Raw genomic sequence first — 18655 nt, 5'->3', positions numbered from 1 at the left:
CTTGGGCTAGTTAGTCATCCCCTTGTTCATCTTTGACATTGGTGGCAGCGTTGTCAACTCTCAAGACCTGGTGGCATCGGGGGCGGAGCCTGACTAACGGGCTCTGTCGAACGCGGCTATTATAGGCGAAGCCTAGCACTAGCACGCAGCCATCAATCCCATTCGATGACAACGGAGTTAGGGTTGGCGAGGACTCCCGGATATCATAACATTATAACCGGCCAGACCATACTCTGAGACTGTTGTTGCCCCTACAGCTCAGAGGTTCGGTAGTCGTGGGGAAACCCAATCATGGATCCGTCACAGCAGGCTGCTGCCCACTCTCTTGCAGGACAGATGCACACACTGACGCAGAAATTGCAAGAGCTCACCCTACGGGTAAACTCACACGAGCAACGGTCTCAGTCTAGCTCCTCCTCCGGTGGGAGTCTGGAGCCCAGGTTAAATCTCCCTGACCGTTTTTCAGGTGACCGGTCTTTGTTTTTTAATTTTAAACAATCATGCAGGCTTTATTTCAAATTGCGCCCAGGATCTTCTGGTTCTGAGGCTCAACGGGTTGGAATGGTTATTTCACTCCTGCAGGGAGATCCTCAGTCTTGGGCCTTCGGCCTTCCAGATGGTGCTGAGGCTCTCTCTTCTGTGGATGCATTCTTCTCAGCAATGGGGTTATTATATGATGACCCGGACCGGGCGGCCTCGGCCGAGTCAAATCTTAGGGCCCTGCGTCAGGGGCAGGACACAGCTGAGGCATACTGTACTAAGTTCAGACGTTGGGCTATTGATTCTGGCTGGAACGACCCAGCGCTTCGTAGTCAGTTTCGGATTGGGTTATCCGAATCCCTTAAGGATGCATTAGTACAGTACCCCACTCCCAAAGACATTGATGTGATCATGCAGTTAGCCATTAAAGTGGATAGGAGATTTCGGGAGCGGCAGAGAGAAAGACGGTCTGGAGTGTTGCCTTCCTCATCTGTAGACGAGTCTACCGAGGTACCCGGAGACGAGCCTATGCAGTTGGGGGCCACTCGACTATCTTCATCCGAAAAAAACCGCCGACGTCTCAAGGGCCTCTGTTTGTATTGTGGGGGTCCCGGTCATCTTGCTGTTGCTTGTCCGCTGAAGGCGGGAAAAGACAGGGCCTAAGTGATACTTGGGGGGTTCACTTGGGCCTGTCGAGCTTTTCTCCCTCAGATTCTGTATTAATTCAGGTATCAGTCTCTGTTACCGACCGTTCTTGGAACGGATCTGCCTTTGTGGATTGTGGGGCGGCCGGTAACTTTATAGATGAAGGCCTGGTGCAACAATTGGGCCTTATGCCCATACCCCTGGAAAATCCCGTTTCTGTTTGTGGGTTGGATGGCTGTCCACTGTCTAAAGGCGGTATATCTTTTAGGACTCCCTCCCTTCGGCTGTCGGTGGGGGCTCTTCACTCCGAAGATATCACCTTTCTTATTTTTCACTGTCCTCTCACTCCTATAGTCCTGGGGCTGCCCTGGTTGAGAAAACACAACCCTGAATTTAATTGGGAAACTGGTGAGATCACTCGGTGGGGAGGGTCCTGTTCGGATGTTTGTCTCACTCTCCCTCTCCGTGTGATGCACCCCGATTTTCAAGCTCTCCCTCCTCAGTACCGTGATTTTTCAGATGTTTTTTCTAAAAAAGAAGCCAACACCTTGCCTCCTCATCGCCCCTTTGATTGTGCCATTGATTTAGTGTCTAATGCCAGACTTCCTAAGGGTCGTTTATATGCGTTATCCGCACCTGAGTCCCAAGCCGTGGACCTCTACATTAAAGAAAGCCTTGAAAAGGGGTTCATTCGGCCCTCTAAATCACCGGTGGGGGCGGGGTTTTTCTTTGTTGAGAAGAAAGATGGGTCTTTACGGCCCTGTATTGATTACAGAGCCCTTAACAAAATTACGGTAAAAAATTCCTACCCATTACCCCTCATCTCCGTATTATTTGACCAGATTCGGGCGTTTGAGGAGTGGCGTCACTGGCTTGAGGGAGCTCAGCATACCATCACCGTGATCACCGATCACAAGAATCTCTCTTATATTGAGTCCGCCAAACGCCTCAACCCACGACAGGCTCGGTGGGCACTGTTCTTCACCAGATTCCGGTTTATCATCACCTTTAGGCCGGGATCTAAGAACGTGAAGGCGGATGCCCTCTCCCGCAGTTTTCAGACTTTCCAGGGGTCTGAGGTGAAAGCATCTCCCATTGTCCCTTGCTCAGTAATCATGGCGGGCCTGACCCAAGATTTAGCCACCTTAGTCATTGCTGCCCAAGCGTCGGCTCCTCAACAGACCCCACAGGACCGTTTATTTATTCCCCAGAAATTACGGCAGGCGGTTCTCAGGGACTTTCACTCGGCAAAAAGCTCCGGGCATCCAGGTATTGCCAAAACTTTTGAACAGTTAGCCAGGACTGTTTGGTGGCCCTCTATGAGGCAAGATGTCGACAAATTTGTGGCCTCATGTCTGGTCTGTGCGCGACACAAATCGTCTCGACAGTCTCCTATTGGGCCGCTGTTCCCCTTGTCCATTCCCAAGAAACCATGGTCCCATATTTCTATGGACTTTATAGTTGACCTGCCTCCGTCTAGCAAGTTCACCACCATCTGGGTTACTGTGGATAGATTTTCCAAAATGGCTCACTTTACTCCATTACATGGGCTTCCTACTGCAAAAATCCTAGCAAATTTATTCATCACCAACATCTTTAGGCTTCACGGACTCCCGGTCGATATTGTCTCGGATAGAGGTTCCCAGTTCGTGGCCAGGTTTTGGAGACAGTTTTGTGCAGCCTTAGGGATTCAGGTCAGTCTCTCCTCTGGCTATCACCCGCAGTCGAATGGACAGACCGAGAGGGTCAACCAGGCTTTGGAACAATACCTCCGCTGTTTCGTTTCAAAGTGCCAGGACAATTGGGCTGAGCTTATTCCATTAGCAGAGTTCGCATACAATAACTCTTATCATTCAGCCATCAAGAGCTCTCCTTTTTTCTGCAACTCAGGTTTGCACCCCAAATGTAGTTCATTCATGCCCCCGGTTGATCCGTCAAGATCCTCGTCCACTGTCTCGTTTTTTAGAAAGGCCTGGAAGAATGTACACATAGCCCTTAGACAATCCTCAGCCCGGTCTAAGATTTTCTTTGATAGGCACAGGAGACCGTGTCTCTTTAAAGTGGGTCAGAGAGTATGGTTATCCACACGTCATATTAGACTTCGACAACAATGTCCCAAGTTGGGTCCCAGGTTTATCGGTCCATTTCCGATTATCGGACAAATTAACCCTGTGGCATTCAGACTTCAGCTTCCCAGGTCTCTGCGCATCAATAATGTCTTTCATTGTTCCCTGCTCAAACCCGTCATCGGAACCCTTCCATCCAGCTCTACACGTACTCAAAGACCTGTCTTGGTTCGAGGGCATAAGGAGTATGTGGTGGAACATATCTTGGATTCCAAGGTAGTCAGGGGTCAGCTCAAGTTTCTTGTCCACTGGAAGGGGTTTGGAGATGAGGAAAGATCTTGGGTCCCAGAAAAGTTTTTGCATGCGCCCCGACTAAGAGCGGAGTTCTTTAGAAAATTTCCCTGGAAACCGGGTTCTAAGGGTTCGGTGACCCCTCCTCAAGGGGGGGGTACTGTTACACTTCTGTCCCGGACCCGCCGGGACAGACAGTGTAGACGAGTGCCGGGGGAGACGTTAGCGGCGTCGCACAGCAACGCCCCTGGCTTCCGTCCCCACGGCATCGTCAGCAGGCATCGGGGCGTTGCCGGGCAACGTCCCCGAGCGTCTCCGTCGGCGTGCCGGCGCGCTGAGGTCATGCGCCCGGCAGTGCGGCGCACGTCAGCGTCAGCGGGGATTTTGAATAAAGAGCCGGCGTCTGCCCAGGACAGACGCCGGTTATAGCTTTTGCACCTCAGGGTCTCAAGTGTTCCTGGTTCCCGCTTACCCACTGCTCCTGGTTCCTGTGTCCAGTCGTCCTGTGTCCTGTCGTTCATTCCCAGCCGTGTCCTCCGTTCTGTCTCTTGTCCTCCTGGTGTCCGTGCGTTGTCCAAGCTGTCCGTACCCTGGTTCCCGCTGCCGTTGTCTCCTCGGAGCACAGATAAGTGGGGTTTATCCCCAGACTGCCCCTTACTTGTATCTTGATTTTTATGAAACACCTCTGTGTATTGTTACACCTGTTTGGTATAGGTTTGTGTTACATCTCTACGTATTGTTACGTTTACCCAGTTTGCTACAGAGCAAGGGTGACCTCGCCTTCTTGGGTTAGTTAGTCATCCCCTTGTTCATCTTTGACATTGGTGGCAGCGTTGTCAACTCTCAAGACCTGGTGGCATCGGGGGCGGAGCCTGACTAACGGGCTCTGTCGAACGCGGCTATTATAGGCGAAGCCTAGCACTAGCACGCAGCCATCAATCCCATTCGATGACAACGGAGTTAGGGTTGGCGAGGACTCCCGGATATCATAACAGTGAGTGCCTATCTTTGATCGCTGCACCGGGTATTAGGGGTTTTGGCAACACTAGTCACTTACCCATGAAGAAGGTGTGTTGTACACACCTAAACAGCTGTGGGTGGAAATGCATTGCTGTATTTTGACTGTATAAGTACTCCTATGCTTTTATGTGATGGATTTCTACCATTTTTCTCCTCATATCTGCTTCCATGAGATGTATTTTTGATGTTGGAAATGCAATACAGGTTGAATATCCCTTATCCGAATATCCGTTATCTGAATTATTCCAAAAACCATACATTCTAGAAAGTGAATTTTTTTTTATTTTTTTGCTAAAACCTTGAACATTTGTAACAGCACTACTGGGGACATGATATGTAACGGGTGCCGAACGGCTCCCCCACAGTCGTGATTCCGACAGTCATTCCTCCGAGGTCGGAATCCCAACTGCTCCCTTGTGGGGGTCCACGACCCCCATAGAGGGAGAATAAAATAGTTGGTGAGCGCAGCTCGCCACCGTGCCCGCAGTGCATCATTTGCTTCATTGCGTTCATTGCACTCCCCACGCTGTGCAGTCGGGATTCCGACGTCTGAGTAACGACTGTCGGAATCCCGACTGTTGGAGAAATATACCACACCCATATGTAACTAGCACTAAATATGTGCAAGGCAATGATTGCTTGGCATTCAAAGTCAGTGCCTGAGCTTGTACACAAACTTTGTTTCATGTTTTGAATACACATTAAATATATTTGTGTGTATTTCATGTGGTTGATGTGTTTCTACAGCATAAATGCAAGATACTTCAAAATACATCATTGAAATAGTAAAATATTCCAAAATACAGTGAAGTGAGCCGGAGTTGTTATTTCCAATATTTCTTTTATTCAGCTTCACAGGGTTGTTATGATAAAAACGCTTGTAGAGAATTCCAACGCGTTTCGTCTCATAGAGACTTCATCAGGGGAATACAACGGTCTTTTAATCCTTCATCCAGTGTTCTGCTGGCCTCTCTGGAGCAACTAGAAGTCCCACTGGAGATCTATATTTTTTTACCACTGGATGAAGGAATGTCATCCGCTTTTTAGGTTCAAATAAAAAACTTTTTATAACATCAACAGAAGAGGTCGACAGAAATATTAAGACCTGTCACATTATAGGCCACATAAGACTGGCACACTACTAATCAATTAAATTGTTAATGGTATATTCCTAATAAGGGTCTAAGATCACCGTATCCCGGTAAAAAAGTCCAGGAGACATTTTATAAAGAAGAAAATGGTCCATTTATTTCACAGTCATTGATTAAAAGACCGTTGTATTTCCCTGATGAAGTCTCTATGAGACGAAACGCGTTGGTTTCTCTACAAGCGTTTTTATCATAACAACCCTGTGAAGCTGAATAAAAGAAATATTGGAAATAACAACTCCGGCTCACTTCACTGGATGTGGATCTTGAAATAGTGTATTTGGACATTTATAATTTAATTTGGCGCCATACCACTATTGGGTAAAGATATATATATATATATTTCATGTAGGCGGCACTCAGAAAATGCATATCACATATGAAGTATTCCCCACACCTCATGTGGCTGCTCCGGCATCCGGGTCTGGTCCGGAGATGCTTACCGATGACGTTACCTTCCCGCTCCCATTGTCATAGTTTCCAAAAAGAAAAACTCACTTATCAAAACCTGGGTACCTGACGGAGCTAGAAATGGACTAAAACAGGTCCATACTCAACAATAGCACTCAATAAGTACATAAGTTACATTTTCAATGTGTACAAAAAAGCTAAGACATTACTACAAATCATCAACTGATGCGACTAGGAATACCTCATAGTATTAATGCTATCAATCAAGACAATCAAACTACTAGAGGATGACCCCATATTACAAATGAACAGAAGCCTATACAATACATTAAATAAGCAATACCAATATGGTAGAATAGTCTATAAAAAAAGCAATGTATACCAAAAGTCTCATTGAGGTCCCTGGGTTCCAATGCCCCCAATTTATGGATCCACTTGGCTTCCCTGTGTAATAATCGTAGTGAACTATCTCCTATGTAAGAAGTTAGGTTCATGATCAAAAATCACTTTGAACCAAATTTAGAGCAGCCCTAATAGAGGATTTATGTACTGCAATGCGTTCCCTTAAGGTAAGGTCCATCTTTTCTATATAACCCAACCCGCAGGGATAGGTTATCAGATATATAATAAATTTGGTGTACACAGGTCACCCTATGTCTAATCTTGAATGCCCTTCCTTCATGTGGGTGAGAATTTCTTTTACCTGTCCGCAAGGACCTACAGGTAGTACAATGAAGTCAGCGATAGCATTCCTTTTGCAAAGGTAGAAAATTGTCCTGTTCACTGTGGGCTAAATGCATTCCCATGATGTCAGATCTCACTACCCAATCTCTGATGTTTCTCCCACAAATGAAACATGGCATCAAAGACATTCCTTTTAAGTTCAAATCAACATCACAGCTTACTATGGGTCATAGTGGTTTAGATGCTCGTGTGATACCTCCACTAGCTTCATTATAATTGTTAACCCACGTTATGCGCCTATCATTCTATTTTTTTTTTTTTTTTTTCACATTGTACTAACAGGAGTTCACTCATTTTTTTAAAACCTTTGCTTGATGTAACAGCTCTAACGTCATACCCTCAGATTAGAAAATCACAGAGAGAGGGAGAGAGAGGGGGGGGGGGGGTACATATGTTGTTAACAACCTGGTATTATATTATTTACATTTGCATGACGTTTGTTGTTCTACTTGTGATATTCCATAAGAGTAAATAACTCTTGTAATATAGTAAGCTATACTTCCACAAAATGGATATGGTTATTCCCTTTGCCTATGGCGCCTACTGAAATCTAGAATAAATGAAAACTATTTATATGTTATTAGAACTATAGATTACATAGAAAACGAACCTGGGTAACAGTGAAATAATGCGGTTTCTGGGCATGAATGACCTTTTCTACCAGAGGGTACTCCAGTGAAATAACAGAAAATGTAATAAAAGGCTTTTCATATTTATTTTCATTTTTAGATGTTTTTCTATTGCCTCCTGAATTGCTTAGTATTTAGTTGATTACAAATATAGATCTTAACATGAATCTAATTAAATCTAATATGAAGGAAGTGCTCATACTTGTCACTGGAAATACTATATATTTTTTTTCTCACTTCTTTAAATAAATGTCAGAAGCAGAGCGCCGTGGTGATTCACAGCATCAGTTGATAAAATAAAAATGACACATGAGGAATGTGCGAATTCTAATACTCTCCCATAACAATTGCAAACAATAATACTAAGCTACTGTAGTTCCTAAAGATTCCTGAATTTATCCAATAAGATGTACTACTGTATGTGAAACATCCTTTATAATAAACTATTATTATTATTATTTTATAGAGATCAAGTATTCCGTAGCGCTTTACAGAGAATAATTAGCCATTCAAAACAATGGGCCTAATTCAGCTTAATTGCAAAACTATAACTCCTTCCTCCAGCATGCCGGACCCTTCCCCACAATGCAATTGCAAAATATTTGCAATCGTATTTCAGAAATGCGAGCACTTTGCATAAGTGTGAATTGCTCTCTCATAACTTCCTGTGCAGCCTAGCTGCGAATACAGGTGCCATTTTCTGTGTCTCATCAGCTGTTTTATTATCCATTCCCATGGTTTCACGTTTATTTAGCAATCTTCGATGTGGCAGTGTAAGATGCCTTACTAAAGTTAAAATATGCTACATCTAATTGATCTATTATTTTAGTCACAGTCTAAAAATCATTAAGATCTTTTTGGCATGATCTCCCACAAGTAAATCCACAACTTTTAATAGTGTTTCCATTACTTTCCCTACTATAAATGTAAGGCTTACTGGTCTGTTGTATAATGACTTCTTCCTTGCTTCCACTTGCGTCCCAAATAAATTAGCTTCTTTTCGTGAACACATGTATCCAGGAACTTATCCCAGACCTTATATGTTGTTGCCGAAGACAGTTTTTTCTATTTTTCTTCATTCACAATTGAATAACCAAGTGGTTCTAAAACTCGGTCCTCAGAACCTCACACCGGTCACCTTTTCCAGGTCAACTCGCTGGCAGAAGCACCGTGTATCACCAACTGTCACATTTTAAAAATGCAAAGGTGACCTGAAAAACATGAACTGTGTGGGTTCCTGTGGAATAGGTGGAATATTGTAACCCTCGGTAATTTTTTTATATGAGCCTTTTTTTCAAATGCATTTGAGCTTTGTGTTCATTGTGATTATACAGGGGCTGCACAGAGCTCTGCCGAATGCCTATGGTGGAGTACAAAGTTGACAGAGAAGGCACGCCATGTGAATATAAAACCCCTTTCAGATGTAGTACTACATGGCACCAAGTACAGACTTCCATGGAACAACCTCATTCACGTGGCTCTCCAATTTTAGAAACACTGGACAGGCTGCAATGCCAGCAGTTCCTCCAGCAATCCCAAGCTGCTATTCCTCGTAGCACATCCTTTGACAGAAAGATGCCAGATGGTGCAAGGTAAGGTGTTTTTCAATCTGAATTTTAAAATGCTTTTAATTCTCTAATTTAAATATAGCAGCCATGAGAACTGGGCTCAAAATACATCTAGGCATGGAGAAACGTTTGTTAGAAGCATATTCATGACCCACTTTTATTATAGTACACAGAATTACTGCTTTCTCATATTGTTAAGCCTACTTTTGTTTTCTTGCATGTTACGTTCTCCCTATTTGAAATCAGAATGGTTATTAGATATTAGATTTAGTGTATCAAAAGGGCACCATATTATTTTTCTTTCTACGTCTCATCACATTCAACACAATCAGACATGCCATTAAATGTGGATTTGGTAGGCCTGTGGGCAGGATTAGGGCTTGGGCCCTCTCTCACATGTTATCAGTTACACAGAACCTGTCTGGACCACAAGTAGCTCTCCGTGCAGTGTGACTGCAGTAGTGACATGACAGCTGCTAAGAGATTTAATAGAAATCGGTACTTTCCTAGCAGGGCGCCACCGATTTTAATTGTATGAAATCGGGTTGCAAAAATCGGGTCGATCGCATCGCATGCGACCAAATCGCATGCGATGCGATCGACTCGATATTTTATTCCTATTGCAGTCGGCATCTGTATAATTACTCTGCATAGTGTTAACAAAGGTACACCACTGATACATTGTATGAACACAGATACTTTGTATATTGGAAACGTCAGGGGAATAACAGACACGGTGAATAAAACTGTTTTTTTCTGCACATTCCTGCTATTGTCTTATTGAAGAGCGTGTAAATATTACACCTCTTTTTAATTCTAATTGTATAAAAATAGAAATTGTGAATAATCAGTTGGACATCTTCCAAATATATTTTCAGAGTGCGCCCCATAATTCCCCAACCTTCCTTCTTTTCTCTTATTGTGCATAACTGTATGGGAGAGGGGTAGCACCGCATTCTTACAAATATAAAAACTATTATCGTACAAAAATAATAAAGAAAATGAAAATATAAATCATAGCAAGACGAACAAAAAGAGCACTCAGTGCGGAATTAAAAATCCTTCCTTTCAACTCATTTATGTGCACATCTTAAGATCGCAGATCTTTCTAGTGTGTGGGCTCCTTAAGCAACTTCCAAGTAATCTGATACACTGCCATTACTCTATTTGTATGCTATAGATAAACAAAACTAGACTACTTTAATACTCTATAGTTTTAGCTATCTATCTACAGTGTCTATCTTGGTATCTACTGTTTCTATTTCTCTATTTCTTTATAATTATGGCCATGAAATTACTGTTAACAGATGTCCATCTCCACTGCTGCATGAAAATCAAGGTTCTGCATCCATGGAATGTGAAATAATCAGAGATTGCGAAGATGGTTTTGAAGACATGAAGCATTCTGGTAATACAATAAAGTACATACAGATAGTGGTAGATGCTCAATTAGTTCAGTAGCATTTCCCAGGTGCATGAGGGAGGGGTTAAATACTGGGTAAGTAAAACAAGACATTTTTTTCCCTCAGCACACTGAGCAATGCTAGTAACCAATCTAGAACACTACATGATAATAGAATTCAGAGATATTGGTTACATATACCTGCGCAGGTGTATCCTATGCCCCCAAGCCGCGTCAAGGCTTCTCTGTATATTGGGGGTCCCTAGCGCTATATCTAGGTGCAGGTGCGGCACCCCAAAAACCATCATAAGCTGGGAAGCCCAGTGCGGCATGCCAGTGATATACTAAGTGTTAATAATTAGTGATAGGAAGCCGAAGCTATATAAAAAGAGAGAGATAAATGAATGTAATTAAAATAGGATAGAGATAGTGTTAGTGAGGGAAAAGTGTTAATAGAATGTAAGGGCATGCCACACTAAAAAGCCACCCAGCCCATCCAGTCCAGGAGCACCGCACCCCACACCAGCAGTTACCCTAAATTGGGTCTACGATTGACCAGCAAGGTGCCACATGATAATGGCTCCTTACTTGATATATCCAAACTAAGAGCTACCTACCTTGGAGCAACCCCGGACTACTCCATGTGGCATATCAGGACCCACATCTCCTCCTAATATGGGCTCCCTTCTGCCTCTAACAACATACATACAGATAGTGGTAGATGCTCAATTAGTTCAGTAGCATTTCCCAGGTGCATGAGGGAGGGGTTAAATACTGGGTAAGTAAAACAAGACATTTTTTTCCCTCAGCACACTGAGCAATGCTAGTAACCAATCTAGAACACTACATGATAATAGAATTCAGAGATATTGGTTACATATACCTGCGCAGGTGTATGCTATGCCCCCAAGCCGCGTCAAGGCTTCTCTGTATATTGGGGGTCCCTAGTGCTATATATAGGTGCAGGTGCGGCACCCCAAAAACCATCATAAGCTGGGAAGCCCAGTGCGGCATGCCAGTGATATACTAAGTGTTAATAATTAGTGATAGGAAGCCGAAGCTATATAAAAAGAGAGAGATAAATGAATGTAATTAAAATAGGATAGAGATAGTGTTAGTGAGGGAAAAGTGTTAATAGAATGTAAGGGCATGCCACACTAAAAAGCCACCCAGCCCATCCAGTCCAGGAGCACCGCACCCCACACCAGCAGTTACCCTAAATTGGGTCTACGATTGACCAGCAAGGTGCCACATGATAATGGCTCCTTACTTGATATGTCCAAACTAAGAGCTACCTACCTTGGAGCAACCCCGGACTACTCCATGTGGCATATCAGGACCCACATCTCCTCCTAATATGGGCTCCCTTCTGCCTCTAACAACATACATACAGATAGTGGTAGATGCTCAATTAGTTCAGTAGCATTTCCCAGGTGCATGAGGGAGGGGTTAAATACTGGGTAAGTAAAACAAGACATTTTTTTCCCTCAGCACACTGAGCAATGCTAGTAACCAATCTAGAACACTACATGATAATAGAATTCAGAGATATTGGTTACATATACCTGCGCAGGTGTATGCTATGCCCCCAAGCCGCGTCAAGGCTTCTCTGTATATTGGGGGTCCCTAGCGCTATATCTAGGTGCAGGTGCGGCACCCCAAAAACCATCATAAGCTGGGAAGCCCAGTGCGGCATGCCAGTGATATACTAAGTGTTAATAATTAGTGATAGGAAGCCGAAGCTATATAACAAGAGAGAGATAAATGAATGTAATTAAAATAGGATAGAGATAGTGTTAGTGAGGGAAAAGTGTTAATAGAATGTAAGGGCATGCCACACTAAAAAGCCACCCAGCCCATCCAGTCCAGGAGCACCGCACCCCACACCAGCAGTTACCCTAAATTGGGTCTACGATTGACCAGCAAGGTGCCACATGATAATGGCTCCTTACTTGATATATCCAAACTAAGAGCTACCTACCTTGGAGCAACCCCGGACTACTCCATGTGGCATATCAGGACCCACATCTCCTCCTAATATGGGCTCCCTTCTGCCTCTAACAACATACATACAAATAATACAATAAAGTACCCTACTACAAAGATACCAATATAGTAAAGTCTGATTTGTAAAAAGGGTGTGTGGCTGAGGCACGTAAACCAGTGGAATAAACACGGTAACTGCAGGACAGTCCTCTGATGTCCGTGAGATAGTAGACAATGTCTAGGTCAACATTCACTAGGTTGACCACTAATGGTCGACAGTGACTAGGTCTCAACATGGTTGAAATACCCTGGGTCAACTTTGATAGAAGGTCTACAAAAGCTTTACGTCAACATGGATGACACGAATAAGGTCGAAACAAGTTTTTTTCGCTTTTTTTGGTGTCTATATCGACCTATGTCAACATAGACACCTTATAAGTGTACCGCGCCCCCTTGCATGGCTGGCTGCGCTCACCATGCTTCAGGCACGGTCCCTCTCTGCGCTTGGCACACTATTATACTCTCTCTCTATGCCCACTTAGATAGTAAAGTAAAAAATAAACCTTTTAAACGTGGAAAAACTCATGTCGACCTTATTCATGTATGTGATGCAGCAGGATACATACGGATGACCAATGGTTAGGATACCGGCGGTCAGAATTCAGATACCAGGTTTCCCGAAGGAGGGAATCCCAAAAGGGATCAAGTATGTATACTTAACCGCCTTCCCGCCCCCTCCTTAGACTTCTAGCAGTCTAATCCCCGCTAGTGCCTCACTCACATTTCCTACCGCCTAAACCTAATACCCCCTGCAGCCTAACCCTAACCCAATATTTTGATGTCAAAATATTATTACCCCGAGGGATCCCGTGTGTTTGCTTTTTTCCTTGTAAATGTGAATAGTCTGTGCTTGGTCATTGTGGTTTTTACTTAGTTCCATAATAATTTACACAGAGATGAACAAGCCATGCGCATCCTCATATTTGTGTCTTGGCTTTGATAAAACTAGACTGGTGTTTTATTTCTGGCTTTGAGTTTCACCCAAAAAATCCATAAATTGGAGCTGCTGTTTGTTCTCACATCAGTATTTATATCATTCACAATCATTTACACTGTGATCCAGATTGTTAGCTTCTTTTTTCCATTACACACATTGGCCTGTTATATTTATTTTATTGCTTATTAATACAGTACATTAAAAACATTGGATGCAAATTTGGTAAAGAGGGGTAATTATACAAAACGCACCGATTAAAACAATATTAGACCTGAGAAGAAAAATAAGAATTGCTGGAATATATAGGGTATTAATTTATAACTTAAAAAATGATCAAATGGATAAGAAAAGAACAGAGTGGAGTAGAGATATAGGGCACATAACGGAACAGGAATGGGCACAGGCATTAATATCTCCAACAAGAGCAACATACAGTATGCAATAAGATATCAACAAATCCAACTGTCCATCCTCCATAGAGTATATGTCACCCCAGTTAAATTAAGAAAATATGACAGAAGTAGTAATAATCTATGTCCAAAGTGCAGCACGGAACAGGGTACTTTTATACATATGATCTGGCAATGCAGGCAAATACAAAAAATATGGCAACAAGTAGGACAAAAAATAAATCAGAAAGGGGTGGTAGAATTTAAGATTAATGAAAAAGTAAGTTTGCTGAATATAGTAACACAAAGGGATATAAATAAATATAAAGCACAATGTATCACTAAATTGCTGACACTGGTGAAGGTGTTAATAGCCAGGAAATGGCTTGCACACGATAGCCCAAACATAAAACAATGGATAAATTTGGTAAATAGCACTATTAAGCACGAAAGGTATATGTACATAAAAAGAGATAAACTCAGTAAATTTCACCAAATATGGGGCCTTTGGCTCGAATCAAAGTATTATGAGGGTGAGTAGACACTAAACTAACACAAGAGCTAAATTGAATAAATAACTATAAGAAAATGCACAGATGATAGAAAGGGCGATAGCACTATAGGTACAGTAGGAGATAGGGCACTCTTTACCTAGCACGGCGCCCACGATTTTGATCGTGGGCATCGCAGGTAAAAAAATCGCGGGCATTGAATGCACTAAAAATCGGGTGCGACGCGACTGACGCGATGCCCGCGATTTCCCATAGGGAACAATGTTGAATGTCTTAATTGACCCGATTTTTCTGTTCAATGCCTCAATTGACCCGATTTTTCCATAGGAAACAAGGTTACATGGCCCACAGAGGCCAAATAGCCACCCTGAAGTGTGAAATGGCCCCCCCAATTGTTAACGCCACCCCACGATCAACGTGAACCCGAAGCATGGCGAGCGCAGCGAGCCCACGAGGGGCGGCGGTACGCGTCCTACGACTTTTTCATACCCCCACTATCCACGTCGGCGTGGAGTTGAGAACAGAATAGTGTGGCGAGCGCAGCGAGCCACCGAGCCCGAAGCGTGGCGAGCGCAGCGAGCCACCGAGCCCGAAGCGTGGCGAGCGCAGCGAGCACCTTCACAGGTAAACGCGTCCCTTCGCGGGCTTCACAGGTATCCGCGTCCCCTCACCACGCTTCGGGCACTATTCTATTCTCAACTCCACACCGACGTGGATAGTGGGGGTATGAAAAGGTCGTAGGACGCGTACCGCTGCCCCTCGCAGGCTCGCTGCGCTCGCCACGCTTCGGGTTCACGTTGATCGTGGGGTGGCGTTAACAATTGTGGGGGCCATTTCACACTTCAGGGTGCCTATTTGGCCTCTGTGGGCCATTTAACATTGTTTCCTATGGAAAAATCGGGTCAATTGAGGCATTGAACAGGAAAATCGGGTCAATTGAGACATTTAACATTGTTCCCTATGGGAAATCGCGGGCATCGCGTCGCACCCGATTTTTTAGTGCATTCAATGCCCGCGATGGCCGCGATGGGCGCCGTGCTAAGTAAAGAGTACCGGAGATAGAAAGAGACCGACATTAGAGAAACAAGGCAGATCGAGGGGGGAGGGGGTGGGGGGGGGGCAGATATGAGAGGGAGGGGAGGGGGGGTTTAATATGTGTGTATGGATATGAGCATTGTATGATACAATGTTATAAGATACAAGAATTTCTGCTTGCACTCTATGGTAATGTATAGTAGTTAAGAGACATGGTAAACAAGTGAGTGTAAAATGTGTCAAAAACCTTTTTATTTTTACGTATATGTATTAATATGTGATGTCCAAATGTATGGAAGAGTAAGAAAATTTGAAATAAATAAAGATTATATAAAAAAAAAATACATTGGATGCAAATGAAACAGACACGATGAGCCGCACCAGTTAGATAAGGGATTGGTGGGTTGGGAAAAAAAGATACAGCTGGACCAGAGCATGCAGTGTCCAGGCGGAAATATCTCTCTTTCCAGCTATGAACATAAGTGGACATATACAGAGTGCAGAAAGTTATATATATTCGGTATGAATTTGTATCATTAGTGGAATGCCAGCAACCTATCTGCAAGTACTGGGGGCACTGAGAGTCTGCCCATGTTTTTAAAGCTACTATCATTTACAGTGCAAAACCAGAACAACATTCTGTTATCAAGAGGGATGGCATTTTTTACTAACAGTTTTAAGATAGATGTGGAAGATATATCAAAGTTTGGAAGGATTAAGTGGAGATAGATAAAGTACCAAAATGTCATTTGTCAAGCATGGTGTCTCTCCAAGCTTTGTAAAAAAAATCCCCAGAATATACTTTACAGAATTTCATAGCCTTTTCAATGGCTATGAGAATGGTATGACCCGACTCAGGCTTGCACTGCCTGAACTCACCTTCCTTGTTAATTTTAAAGGTTAAATTAAGTTGCATAAAACCCAAAATATTCTTCAGTGATGTTTTGTTGAAGTGCGTAGCAGACTGCTTGTTACCCTTTTACTACCGCTTCTTTCAGTTGATGGCATTGCATAATATTGTGTATTTATTTTGGAGCTGTGACTGTGACTTTGTTGTTTATTCAGTAATTGACTCACAAAAAGTAGATTTGCAAACAAAAAGAAATGCAGTTTACCTAAGTGAGAAAAGTTACATTTATGTAACCTATTGCTTCCACCGCACCTTCATGTATCTGGGTCTGATGCGACTGGAGTACAACTGGCACATGGATTGAAGGTGAGTTCTCAGAATGCTAGAAGTCACAGTACACAATGCAAACGAAGAATAGTTAATGGTTGTATAGTGAGAATAATAGGTACCTAAGTGGCTTGGAGCATCTGAAGTGTAAAGTACATGCAAATATTAAGTGTTGTTATCTTTTAATAACAGGACTTAAAATATATATGCAATATTCCCATGCTTGCCTACTCTCCTGGAATCTGTGGGTGACTCCAGATTTCTCAGGTAGTCCCCTACACTCCCATAAGAGTGGGTGGATCTACCATATCCCATACACCTTCCTAGTGAAGTGAGCAGGTTTGGGAGAATTCAATGACTAGCACTTTGTGTATGGATGGGGCTGGGCTGAATGGTGCAAAATGTTTAATTTATCTCCACATCGACCCATAAATCACTGAATTTTGCCATTGTGAGGGCACCTTCTCCACTTTATCTCCCTCAAATATTTGATACCTCTACCCTCAGTACATAAAAAAATAGGCGTAATTGTAACATTTGCAATTTACACTTGAGTTATAGCAGTTGCAGCTCAGAAAGCTTTGTTTGCTTATTGTGACACATTTTATTTGGTCTTTGCATTTGTAAACTCACTGTCCGAACAACATAGAGTATTGAATCTGACGAACATGGAGATTCCTCTTCATCTGGAGAAACGAGGAGCGGTTTTCTGAACATCCAAGGCAAAGTCAGGACATGCAGAGATGGTGTGATTGTCAAATTTCAACAGGCCTTGTGTACAAGTCTGATGTAACACAACATCACAACCGTTGTAATGTAGAAATCGGGAAATGAAGGTGAGAGCAGATGCAACCGGGGCGGAGCTCTAGCTGGTAGACGATGTGCTCTCTCAACAGAAAATTGTGGACTAAAATCTTCCCATCTGAAGCCAAGTCTCCCAAAATCTTTCAGGATCTTACCTTCATATTAGATAATTTTGCCTTTACTGTTGACATTTGTGCAGATAAATCCGCAAACTTTTGAGAGTTTTGAGAGGATTGGTAAAGTCCTCCAGGTCAGAAATGCGGTGCTCCGCTTCACCCACTCTTTCGTGGATTGTACAGATATCATGTCTCAGTAATGAGATTTCCACTTGCACCTACCCGATCTTATCTGTAACTCTCTGTACCGAGGCCGATATAGTGAGAAAAATCAGTTGTGTGGATTGTACTGAATCCTCCAATAAAGAATCCATCGTAATTTGAGAGGGTGAGGGGTGATTAGTAGCTTGCAAGGGCTGAATAGTGGATAGAGACCCACTAGCAAATTTTTCAAGATTGGAAGTGGAAGAAACATGACCAGTCTTCCCCATAATTAACATAGAGTAGATTCCCACAGGGAGAGCAGATGTTAGTAAATAACAGCCAAAAAGTAAGTAGAAGGGCCCAGGTAGAGGGAGGGTTCTTCATGTCAGTAAGCCGTGGAAGCGGTGCACATGCCCAAACTTGTTGTCCAGTTACCAAAGGGCTGATAGCACGTGTCTCCACCTGTCAGAAGTCCTTATATTTACATTTTTTTGCAGCCCTGAGTGTGATATAGCAAGCAGGGAACCTGGGGGAGCAGACCAAGGAAAGGACAAAGCACAGTTCAGTACAGTGCTAAGACCTCACCACCACACAGCCTTTCAGCACAGGCAGCAAGAGCCGCATACTGCACGGCCAGAACTGCATATGCACCAAACTTCTGGTGCAGAGGCTAGGGAGCAGAGAAGTTCAGGCCACAGATACAGCCCTGGCATTCCCGCTAGTCACCCACAGCTGTTAGATAGCTCAAAATGAGCACAACTGTGAGTGGAGTAGGGTGAGCCAGGAAAGTGGTGCCTATTTTGCCTGCAAACAGGATGATGTGCAGATGTTCTGCCCTCTCCCTCTAGTTTATTTAAGTTGCTCTGTAGAGGCCACATCCTGGTTTGATTTAATTACCCTACACAGTTTAGTATTATCTGCGATAATGAACACTTTGCTCCTTATACCATCTCCTAGGTTGTCAATAAAATATTAAAACGGAGTGGCCCCAGTACCAAACCTTGTGGTACATCACTTAAAACTTTAGACCATTTAGAAAAAGTTCCATTTACCACAATTCTATGTTCCCATATTTTACTGATCAACCTCAT

The 18655-nt window shown here is 43.3% G+C and overlaps 1 protein-coding gene across 3 annotated transcripts in view; it reads left to right on the top strand.

Annotated features, from left to right (window-relative positions):
• SIPA1L2 (signal induced proliferation associated 1 like 2) overlaps positions 1–18655 on the top strand; it is a 348073-nt gene that overhangs the window by 209482 nt on the left and 119936 nt on the right. For all 3 annotated transcript variants that reach the window (XM_083176266.1, XM_083176268.1, XM_083176267.1), the window contains exons 11-12: positions 8769–9026; positions 10310–10410. In XM_083176266.1, the coding sequence (XP_083032392.1) occupies positions 8769–9026; positions 10310–10410 (359 nt within the window). The remainder of the gene's footprint in view (positions 1–8768; positions 9027–10309; positions 10411–18655) is intronic.

The sequence above is a fragment of the Crinia signifera genome, chromosome 3 (assembly GCF_055691185.1).
Source record: "Crinia signifera chromosome 3, ASM5569118v1, whole genome shotgun sequence".
Classification (NCBI taxonomy): Eukaryota; Metazoa; Chordata; class Amphibia; order Anura; family Myobatrachidae; genus Crinia; species Crinia signifera.
This window is presented reverse-complemented; position numbering and strand designations above follow the sequence as displayed.